The sequence below is a fragment of the Cardiocondyla obscurior genome, linkage group LG05, assembly GCF_019399895.1.
Source record: "Cardiocondyla obscurior isolate alpha-2009 linkage group LG05, Cobs3.1, whole genome shotgun sequence".
NCBI lineage: Eukaryota > Metazoa > Arthropoda > Insecta > Hymenoptera > Formicidae > Cardiocondyla > Cardiocondyla obscurior.
This window is the reverse complement of record NC_091868.1, coordinates 3,745,569-3,757,752: the sequence shown is the minus strand read 5'-3', so window position 1 is coordinate 3,757,752 and position 12,184 is coordinate 3,745,569. Positions and strand designations below refer to the sequence as shown.

General features: G+C 32.6%; 1 protein-coding gene, 2 long non-coding RNA genes and 1 pseudogene across 3 annotated transcripts; 2 read left to right on the top strand and 2 right to left on the bottom strand.

Moving 5' to 3' along the window:
- The first annotated feature begins 4,917 nt into the window (after positions 1 to 4,917).
- LOC139102696 (uncharacterized) lies at positions 4,918 to 7,371 on the top strand (annotated as a pseudogene).
- Positions 7,372 to 7,410: 39 nt separating this feature from the next.
- Positions 7,411 to 7,942, bottom strand: LOC139102698 (uncharacterized). Its single transcript, XR_011545745.1, has 3 exons — positions 7,695 to 7,942; positions 7,513 to 7,575; positions 7,411 to 7,447 (listed from the first exon to the last, which is right to left on the bottom strand). It is a non-coding gene; the product is annotated as an uncharacterized lncRNA (long non-coding RNA).
- Positions 7,943 to 8,776: 834 nt separating this feature from the next.
- Positions 8,777 to 9,835, bottom strand: LOC139102466 (uncharacterized). Its single transcript, XR_011545699.1, has 2 exons — positions 9,739 to 9,835; positions 8,777 to 9,679 (listed from the first exon to the last, which is right to left on the bottom strand). It is a non-coding gene; the product is annotated as an uncharacterized lncRNA (long non-coding RNA).
- Positions 9,836 to 10,277: 442 nt separating this feature from the next.
- LOC139102493 (cytochrome c oxidase subunit 6A, mitochondrial-like) lies at positions 10,278 to 11,340 on the top strand. Its single transcript, XM_070656409.1, is given in 4 exon segments — positions 10,278 to 10,440; positions 10,754 to 10,876; positions 10,879 to 10,907; positions 11,007 to 11,340. Coding segments are annotated over 4 exon segments (312 nt in total). The 5' UTR covers positions 10,278 to 10,361; the 3' UTR covers positions 11,088 to 11,340.
- The last annotated feature ends 844 nt before the right edge of the window (positions 11,341 to 12,184 follow it).

The window sequence follows — 12,184 nt, the reverse complement described above, 5'->3', positions numbered from 1 at the left end:
TATCTTCTACGTAAACGCTCGTTATTAGGTAACGGTTGTTGCTATCGATTCGGGGTTTCAGATATTTTGTTTAAAAACTGAAAAGAAGTCATTTCAATTGTTTAAACAATTTTTTACAAAAAAGTCACTCATCGGATTCGATCGCCGGACGATGTTGCGAGTGACATAGTATAGTCTTTTTTTCAATATGAACATTTTTGCTAGTTAACAAATGGATATCTCCGAGATCGCGTGTCCGATTCTTATAATTTTTTTTTTAACAACGTTACAGCATCGTCCGACGACCGAATCCGATGAGTGACTTTTTGCAAAAATTATTTAAACAGTTTAAACATTTTCACGATGTAAAATTGCAATACTCAAATTCGGCGATGCATTATATGAAACCAAGAATAAAAATAATTTGTTAATTCGCAAAGCTTGCTATAATTTCCCTGTTATTAGTCAAAATCCTAGACCTAGTACGCGTGTAAAATGTCGCAAAAACGAGGATTATCAATCCGCGGCGTGCGGCGTTGTCTGCTCAACGAATTCGCTGCTGTCCACCGTTGCCGTTTCGCTTAGCCGAGTAATGCCTAGCCGATACTTTGCTTTTTCGATCTGTTCGCCGCCCGCCGCTGACCACTTGTTGCCTATGTTGATCAATTTAAAACTGACTGTGCCTTTTTCTAATAAATAATACTTGCGTTTGCTTGTCGTAAATGTACTACAACTTTTTACTTTTTAACTGTTATACATTTTTCAAAATGTTGCATAACATTTCTTGTTAATTTAATGTAATCCAACTTCAGATTTCGACGTAAAAACTACAGTACTTTCGTCAAATATGAATAGGTGGAAATTTTATAAAGGTTGAGCGAGAGATGTTTAATAAATTAAATCGATTACAGCGTTATGCAGATTTTAATTTTTTATTTGCACCTTATCATCAATTTTTTATTTGGTAGTTACAATTCCGAAAGTTTATCCAACCGATTAGATTTACTCGTGTGTTGGTAAAACCGGGCCTTATTAATAAAAAAAAAAATTTCCAATTTTTATTATTTGTCGACATATTTTTAATTTACAAAATTGTTAGAACGGGTAGAACATGAAAGTATATTGCATCGGTTTTTGCGCGCCTTTTGAAACTATATTTCGTATGTGTTTACAATTTTTATGGGTTAGCTGATGGACGTAATAATACAGTTCTTTGATACAATAGTAATACGGTCCATTGATACGTGGTAATAAAATCTTTTGATACAATGAAAACTCAAGTCGCTGCGTTTTGTAAAGCGCTTATTCACTCACTCGTTCATTCTTTCTCACTCTTTTTCATTGCGCTGTGCCGCGGCCGTCGTCGAGTTTGTCGACGACGTCGCGGCCGCGGTCATTTAGTCACGCCAATAAATTTTAACGACGTGAACGCCAATAGTGGAGAAGAGAACATACGTACGACTGACCATTGGTTCATTTTGGTCTAAATTTTTTCAAACTATCCAATGGCTATTCGTTATACGTTTTGAAACTATGCGATAGCCAGCTCACGTCGCGAATTTCGCGCTTTTGCTTGGGATTTAGGAAATTGAAACGGATTCTTTGGTCAGTCGTGCACCGTCGAAGACGCGAATAAGTACTGCGTTGATATCGTAGTATCTTATTTTTTGCCGTAATTTAGAATCTAGATGTTTAGTCGAGATTCTTCGGGCGCGTGTTTTTGCAAATGTGAGTGTACGATTAGTAGATAGTAGATTTACAAGTGTTTTGTGGGGTGTACAGCGAATTAAGAACACAGTTGTAATTAATATACCTCGCTGCGCCTATACTTGGCGCGAGGCACTACCGTGCCTCTTGATAACGCTGCTGGCTTAGTATAAATTATAAGCTAGAATTTAATGGTGCAATAGTGATAAGCAGTAATAAGGTATATTTTAGAATTATTTATATTTTTACATTTTTGTTGAAATTATATTTTTTATTAAAATGGAAGCATCTAAAGCATGTGATGGCGCGAAAAAGAAAATGAAATCAGTTTTTTCGGACAGTTGGCTTTTTGACGATCGATTTAAATCTTGGATAGGTAGAGTTCCTGATAATAATAGTCTTTTTCATTGTTTTATATGTAATAAAAATTTTTCGTGTCATTTGTCACATGTTTCTAGGCATATGGAATCTGCATGCCATAAGAATAATATAATAAAGAATACATCAAGTAGTTCCGGTATTTCAATAGAAGATACTGATAAAAAATCTGTATACAATATAAATTTTCGAAAACAATGGCTTGATATTCCAAAATTTAAGCCTTGGTTGCGTGAAGTACTTGACGATAAAAATTCATATTTTTGTACTATTTGTAAGAAATCGTTTAAATATGTAACTAAAAGAAATATTTATCGGCATGCAGAATCCAAAACGCACATTGATAATTTAAAAGAGTATGAAGAAACAAACACAGAGTTATGCACAGAACATAATGAAACATTTTTATCTTTCGATGATCGAAAAAAAATAGCGGAAATTCGATATGCCGCGTTAATTGCTGACAAAAATATTTCATTTGATACTGCTGAAATAATTCTGAATTATTTTCAAGATGTAGGGAAAGATCCCGATGTCTTGAAAAGTATGAAGTTAAGCGCGGCAAAATGTTCAAATATAATTTCGAACGTTTTAGCTCCAGTCGAGACAAATCGCGTAGTAGAAACGTTACAAAATACGAAATTTACAATTTTTATAGATGAAACGTCAGATATTACAAATGAAAAATGGATGACGTTTCACGTTCGATACGTTGATCCAGAAACATTAAATATTCATTCACAATTGGTAAAATTAATAAATTTAGATGCAAAAGATTGCAGTGCAAAGAAATTATTTAATGCTTTTAAAACAGAAATGTGGAAATTGAAAATTCCATTTCAAAACATTGTTGCTTTATCATGCGATAATGCAGCTGTAATGAAAGGGAAAAATTTATCATTTAAAACACAGCTTGAAAAAATAAATTCAAAAGTATTAACTCTTTCATGTCCATGTCATTCTATTGCGTTAGTTGCAAATGCTGCATGTGATAAAATACCTCATGTTTACGAGGATTTTATTTAAAAAATGGCATATTATGTTAATAGTAGTCCTAAGCGCTCAGCAATTTTTCGTGAATTTTGCAATTGCTTTCAAGAAACGAGCCACAAACTTTTAAGATTATGTGAAACGCGATGGCTTTCTCGTCATATGTGTATTGAAAGAATTTTAGAGTCTTGGGATACTATAAAACATTTTTTGACTGACATGATTGTGAATGAGAAATCGAGTGTAGCTGAAAATTTAAAATGTACTATGCAAAGTATAGACTTAAAGGCATATTTCTTATTTTTAAAATATGTTTTACAATTTTTTAATAAATTTAATATATTTTTTCAAGCAGTTGAAACAAGAATACATCTCTTGCATCCAAAATTAATGCATCTTTTGATTCAACTGTGTGAAAATTTTTTAAAACAAGAGGTATTAAAAAATGTACTTAATGTTACATTTTCTTTAAATGAAAATCAAAAACCTCTTGAAAATATTACTTTAGGATCAGATTGTAAAGAATATCTAGATGATTTATCTAATAACGGACACGCGGATGAAGCAAATATTATAAGAAAAAATTGTTTAGAATTTTATGTTACTGCAGCGGAACAAATTTGTAAAAAATTACCAATAAATAATAAATTTTTATTTAAATTAAAAGTCTTCCAACATGCAGCGTTATTTGATGCTCACAGAGACATTACGTTTAATGACGTTTCTTTTGTTGCTGAAACCATCGGTGGTTTTGACAAGAACGGTTTGAAAAATGAATGGTCTAAAATACATTTAGATTTTACAGATGCAGAGAAACAGCATCTCGCAACATTAAACTTTGATAATATGTGGAAAGAAATTTTTAAAAGTAAAAATAACATACAGAGATATGAAAATTTAAAATCACTTATTAATACAGTTAGAACATTTCCAAATTCTAATGCCGATTCTGAAAGAGTATTTTCATTTTTAACAGATATAAAAACAAAAAAACGTAATCAACTTTCTTCGGCTAGTGTTAATGCTATTTGTGTTTTAAAATCTGCATACAAACAAAAAAACAAAATATTTTAAATGAGTATAGATGAGAATTAGCTTTAATGTCCACAGACAATTTGTACGCTAAACATTGTATTAAAAAAAAAAGTACTTTAACATTGTATTCCGCATACGACAATGATGACAATAATGCTGTTGCATCTTCATCTAATAATAATGAAATAGTCACAGCTGTAATATCCACAGATCATTCGTACGCTAAACGTTAAACTAAAAAGAAAAGTAGATTAGTATTCTACTCCACGTATGACAATAATGAAGATAATACTATTGCATTTTCATGTTATATTATTTTATACCATATTAAGTGAGAAAAAATTAATAGCATATGTTTTAAAATATGTAAAAAATGCTAATTTAATTATTGTCATGAGTAGACACCATGTCTGTAAGAGACACCATGTCTGAAAAAGACACCATGTCTGTAAGAGACACCATGTCTGTAAGGCTGCCGTTACATGGAGCGTAACGTGCGTTAAGCGTAGCCTGCGTATCTGGTAACTTTTAAAATACGTTGCGCTGTTTTAAGACCCTACTTTTACATGGAGCGTACTTTGTCTATAAAGCGTATGCGGCGGAATTATTACAGCCAATAGCTGCTTAGAGTTTCTGTTAGAGAAATGTTAAAGAAATTTTTGACTGGGTCCCATAAAGTTACGCGTGCGCAAAATACGCTCCATGTAAAAGAAGAATTCTGTACAGTTGTGTATGTGAACGGAATGTGTGAGCATTGTTTATTATCTCATTGAAGAGAGCGAACATGGCGAAGTGCTGATAGTAAATTCTTTAAGCAGTAGCGTTGCCATTCAAGGTGAGTAATCTCTTAAATTGCTCTTTGTTATCAACGTTACTGATACAATATTAATTTGGTACATTTTAACAGGTATACGAAGCGTACTTTAATATCAACAATGGATTCAGTAATATCCAGCACGATATTATTTTTAATATGGAAACGATTGAGAATGTGCAGAAAGGAAATATGTTATAAACAAGTTGACAGACGTCAATTAATAATTTTAATAACATTATGGAAGTTATTAAAAAAATAAAAACATTCTCGCAGAACATGGGTACACCCAATTTTTACAGCGAGACAAAGATTTTTACAAGGTTCCAGCGATAATCTGGTCAAAGAAATGACATTTAATGATCCTGAAATGTTCTACAATTATTGTAGAATGTATCCAGAAACTTTTGAGCTATTACTTAGTATTGTTGGACCACACATAGAAAAACAATATTGTATTCGAGATCCAATATCAAGTCGTACTAGGCTTCTAATATGCCTACGTTACCTAGCATCTGGTGATAGTATGACTTCGATATCTTATTCTTTTCGAGTCGCAGTATGCACAGTATCAAAAATTATTTCGGAGACGTGCGAAGAATTGTGGAACACTTTACAGAAATTAGTTTTTCCTGATGTAAAAGAAGAAAACTGGCTGAAAATTGCAAATAATTTTGCAATAAAGTGGAATTTTCCACACTGTATAGGTGCGATAGACGGGAAACACGTACAAATTCAGGTGAGTTTAAATATAATATACTTAATATTTATAGTTATTGTATAATATGTAAATAATTTAATTGTTTTTATTTCAGTCACCTCCCACAGTGGCTCAACTTTTTACAACTACAAAGAACATCACAGCATTAATTTATTAGCGGTTTGTGATGCTGATTATTGTTTTACACTAGTAGATATCGGTGCAGAAGGACGACAGAGCGATGGCGGAATCTTTTCAAATTCAATTTTCGGTCAGCGATTTGAAAACAAAGATCTCAATTTACCAGAGCCAAAATCAATTGAAATATCTGGTCCAGCAATACCATTTGTACTAGTTGCGGATGAAGCATTTGCTCTAACAAATTATATGATGCGGCCATATCCACGAAGCAAACATTTAAACCGTCAAAAAAAGGTATTAAAGACGTGAAAAACAGATATTTTGAACTCTTACATGCATGTATTATTGTATTTTTAAATATTTATGTACTTATTAATATTTATATTTATACAGGTATTCAACTATCGTCTCAGTCGAGCACGGAGAGTAATTGAAAGTGCGTTCGGTATATTGGCAGCGAAATGGCGAATCTATCGTCGAGCCATAATAGCATCCGTCTCCACAGCAGAGAAAATTATTCAGGCAACTGTTTGCTTACATAACTTTATTATTTTAAACGAAAACAAATTGTCAAATCACTACAGACGTTATACGCATGTTACTACTGAGGATCAAATTGTAAATGGCGCTTTGCAAGAGAACACTCGTCCATTTGTTTTAAGGAACAAAGATAATTCTGCTTATCAAATCCGAAATTACTTTGCTACATATTTTGAGAACGCAGGAGCATTGCCCTGGCAATGGGAAAAAGTATTGCAAAATGACTTTTAATCGAGTTTTACGTTACTTATGTGAGTATTTTATTAATTTCTTATACATCACTATATTATTACTATATTATCACTGTAATATCACTATGTTATTATTATTTATAGCAGCGACGCAAACTGAAGAAGCTAGAGCAGAAGCATTAGTTTTGCTAGCGATAAATTATTTCTAATTTAATTATTAAATTATTATTATTATTATTAAATTATTATTATTATTAAATTATTATTATTATTATTTTACGTTTTATTACGTGACTGGGGTGAGGATGTTGCTATTACAGCCATGTGGCGTTTAACCAGAATAACAAATTATTTTAATTTTGAGAGAGAAATTTCTCTCGGTATTGGGGATCTTATACCAAGTCAAGGTTTTCTTCAAGCTAAAGAAAAAGCGTTAAACACTCAGTATGAATAATTTCAAGTTTAATATTAACTCTGTTTTAAACAAGTAAGCAATATTTCTAAATTAAAAATCTTTTATTTTAGTTATTCTACATGCAACGAGTATATTCAACAAATGGAAAAAGGTCTTCTCGTTTGCCAACCCGGATGTCCAGAAGAAGAAACATTAGAAACGAAAATATTGAACGAACGTTCAATAAAGATATAATTAAAATATAAACAATAATAAACTTAATACTATGTACGTCATAATAATAAATGCAAAACTTTTTACTTAGTACTAGTAGTTACTGCAACTTTCTAATTTATCCGCAACCAATTTAAAAATATCTATTTCTACCCGCATTCTCTCGAGAAGAGGCAACTTCTGCATCATCTCTCCCAAATGTAACAAGAAAGTGTTTGGCGGATCAATGGTCTGTGCAGGTGGTAGCACTTCCAGGGCTTTTAAAAGAGCTGCTTCTAACTGCCCTTCACTTTTATTTTCTGAAACATAATTATTTGTATAAAATGTATATAATACAATGATCGCTGTAAAAATAATTTTCAAATAATATATTAGACATTTTGTAATGGAATAAATCAGAAAGACTTACTTTTCGATTCTCGGCTCGGCCATTCGGGTTCATCATCATTTGGCTCGGCTCGGCGGAATCGTTCTAAAAGAATGTTAAGTAATGTTTTTGTTAGCGACACGTATTTTACTATGTGCAAAACTTTTATTGTATTATATTTAGTAATGTAATAGTAATGTAAATATATTTAGTTAAGTATCTACTTGTATTTTTAACTGGTATTTTAGATGTCTCATTGATATTTTGTGAAGAACTGCTGCTTGTGGAAATTTCTTGAATAGTTGGACTTAACATTGATTCCTGAAATGATTCCTGAATCGTAATACGTGATTGAAAAAGATCTGCATTTTCTTCATGTGGCGTTTCATAATTCACGTTTGTCAAATCTGACAATGAACTCACAGTCCTGAAAGAAAATCTTATCATTAACATTTTAACATTACAACAAAGAGTGTATGTCAGTTGCCCACAGTTCTATTGCCCACGTAGCGATTGGCCACGTATCAATAGGACACAGTGCGATTGGCCACAGCTCAATTGGACACAGATCAATTGGACACGGTTCTATTGCCCACGTAGCGATTGGCCACGTATCAAATGGACACAGTGCGATTGGACACGAAAAGTTGCCCACCGTTCAAATGACCACAGATCAGTTGCCCACCGTTCAAATGCCCACAGATCAAACGCCCACAGAAAGTGAATTTTTGTTCGTTTGCCCACGGATAAATGCCCACCGTTCAAAAGCCCACAGATCAATGGCCCACCGTTCAATGGCCCACAGATCAATGGCCCACCGTTCAATTGCCCACAGATCAGTGGCCCACCGTTCAAAAGCCCACAGATCAGTGCCCACCGTTCAATGGCCCACAGATCAGTGGCCCACCGTTCAAAAGCCCACAGATCAGTGGCCCACCGTTCAAAAGCCCACAGATCAGTGGCCCACCGTTCAAATGCGACTTTTATATTATATACAGGGTGAATCAGAAAATGGAAGTGCCACTTACCATATAAGACTGGTTACCGCAAAATATTAATTTAATATTATTATTTATTTGTGGACGCGTTGTTTATGGATATTACTTTGTGCGAGGCAGTCAGCGGCAGGATAGAATAAAAATAGTAATTAAGAAGTAGGTATTATGCATAGTGTACAGCATAGAAAATTAATCTTATTTAACAATAATTTATTACGTTGAATTTTATAATGTACTGTTTGTTACAGGTATAAAAATAGATTTAACGAATTTTAAAGTCGTTGCGATATAAAAAATAACTGTATACATATATTTTGATATTTTTTAATAATCGGGAAAAAAATTAACTTACTAACTACACATTCATAACCGATAAGAAAAACAAAAGAAATCGTTACGACAAAAGTATTCACACGCAGCCGATACACATTAGAGTTCGAGTTACATCACGTTCTACGCTTGTAAATAAAATAATAGTATCTAAAGCTATAACGTATCACACTGTATCTAAGTCCATTTTGCAATCTATAAGTATTACAACTGCATGCTCGAATACTAAAAAATAAAACAAGTTACATCAGAATCTCTGCTACATTACAACGGTTTGGTAAAGCGCACTTTGGCATAATCGAATAAAAATATGTTTTACAACTACACAGTCATAAGCGACGAAAAGATACAAAAGCAACCGTGTTCGAGTTACATCACGTTCTACGCTTGTACATAAAATAACAGTATCTAAAGCTATAACGTATCACAGTGTATTTCAGTCCGTTTTGTAACTTATATGTATCAGAACTTTGTTCAAAAATAACAAACATCAGTATAAAGTTATGTTGTATTTTTTCCGCACGAAGTAACACGCCTAAAGATTTTATCTCTTAAATCTAAACATATTTTTACATAAATATGCTGTAATGTCTTATGGTTTTCTAATCCTTATGTAGGTTTCATACGGGTCGTTGCATATGGGACAACGCTTAGCTTCCAAACGTTTGATACATGTAACGCAACAGGCAAGATGTCCACAAGGTACGAAAGCATGTGTGCGCTCGTTAGTAAGGCATACCGTGCATATGTCTGAAGAAGATTTTGCTTCTGATGGACTTAGAGTTTTCGTTACATTCCAGTCTACTTTTCTCGTTTGCAATTCCAAATGTGACATCTTCCTTCAGCAAAGGCTCGGCACTTCGGTGCGCCGTATTTCAATACTAAAATTGTAATTTAATTTTAGACTCAACTACAAAATTCTTTGTACAAAAGTTATTACCTTGCTCTTTTCCATAAAACGACATCGTACCGTTTGTACTGCCTCGTGATATTTCTTGAGTCCTTAATATAACGAGCAATTTTTAAACGACACTGGCAAATACGTGGCCAATCGCTACGTGGGCAATAGAACCGTGTCCAATTGATCTGTGTCTAATTGAGCTGTGGCCAATCGCACTGTGTCCTATTGATACGTGGCCAATCGCTACGTGGGCAATAGAACTGTGGGCAACTGACATACACTCCGTGGGCAAACGAACAAAAATTCACTTTCTGTGGGCGTTTGATCTGTGGGCATTTGAACGGTGGGCAACTGATCTGTGGTCATTTGAACGGTGGGCAACTTTTCGTGTCCAATCGCACTGTGTCCATTTGATACGTGGCTAATCGCTACGTGGGCAATAGAACCGTGTCCAATTGATCTGTGTCCAATTGAGCTGTGGCCAATCGCACTGTGTCCTATTGATACGTGGCCAATCGCTACGTGGGCAATAGAACTGTGGGCAACTGCACCGCCACCAGCCGCCGTCGCCGAGGCAAATGCCATATCTGCCATTTAGTGTACTAAAAAGAGTGTTGAGTGCAGTTACGAGCACAGAAGCAAGGAGCCACCGAGAATAAAACATGGCTGCTTGGGCGAGAGCGAATCGTATCTTTTCCAGACAATTTGCATCGGCAGCTGCCGGTCAACATGCCACCACAGGTAAATATAAATAAAGCGCACTAACTAAATTAATATATTTTTTACACACGCGAGAACCACGATACTCGTAGCCTTGTAAAAGGTTCCATAGTAGATCACAGTTATCGTTTGCATTTCCACATTTTTGGCATATTTTATTAATTTAGGCTTGAATGCTCTGTTTTTTTTACTTGAATAGACATTATTTAATATAGAATAAACAATAATTAAGTGTGATAGCATATCACGTGTTATTAACTATGAGAAAATGTATGTGAATGTTCAATAAGTTATCAATGAACATTACATAACAGATACTGTTCGCTTTTTATAGAACAGACACAGGTTCTGTGGAAAAGGATTTCGTTTTTCGTTGGATTTCCGGCGATAGGGCTGGCTATGGTTAATTGTTATTTAAATCATCAAGCACATCATAATGATCCACGTCCAGAATTTGTTCTTATGATCACATGAGAGTGAGAACCAAGGTGAGAATAAAATACATATAATTTTGATGAAATGTATAAATACAAGCTTTCAAAAAGCAGCTTTTGGTAAACTTAATTTTTTAAAATTATTTTATACAGAAATTCCCGTGGGGAGATGGTAATCACTCTCTTTTCCATAATCCACATGCAAATGCTTTACCAGACGGTTATGAAGAATAAAGATTCTATATAGTGTTCTACAAAGCATATTAGCATCCTTTATAACATGTATCCTGCATTTGGCTGAAAAATTGAGTCAATAAAAGGTTAGAGATATGATATTTATATTATGTTTTACATAATTTTCTTATTCAACTACTTATTTAACTATCAATTAGATACAACAATATTACAGTGTGCACTTTTTGTGAATTATTTACTAGTTGTTAAAAAAATCAACGATTGAGAAAAATAAATAATGTACAGATAATAATTAATATTGTGTTCAAACATATATATTGATAAATTTCTGATAAATATGGAATTTAAAAACATTAGGCATTATTTAATACACATTTTTTTCTTTATTAATTTCACATGTAATTAACACAGATAATATAGTTATACAGCAGTTAAATTATTATTCTCAGAGATATAACAAAAATTAAGCGTATAGTTGAGGTTCTTAATTACAAATAGCTTTTTATTTGGTTGAATATAAAATATTAAAAACATAATTTTATAATACATAAACTAATTTATATGAAATAGGCAATTAATGTAACAAAGTTGATATTTATGTATTAAAATTATCAATATAATTAATACTCTACAATACTTACATCAAATAATTAGGAAAAAATGAGGTAAGTCTTTTTCAACTAAAAGTAAAAAAAACTGAAGAAAAATTTTTCAATCTAATTTCATAGTCGTTGCATTTTTGCAAATAATATGTATATATACACGTAACACAGTTACATAATTATGTATAAATACATAAATTTATGTACGAGTACACACACACATTTATAAAATATGTATATGTATATACAAAATGTTTTAAAATTAAAACGATACATTTTTGTAATTTCTATGTTAATGAGTACGTACAAAGTAATTTTTCATTAAATTAAATAGAAGATTAAAACTGAAATATTTCATTTGTTATGATATCAATGTTTCGATAATTATTACACTTTCTTTTATATTCGAAATTTATCTATTTAATTTTGAAACATTTCGTATATATCACGATTATATTTTATATATATAATATTTATATCAAGTTTAGTCCATCGAATAATTGCACATTACATAGTTGTATTTTTAATTAATTG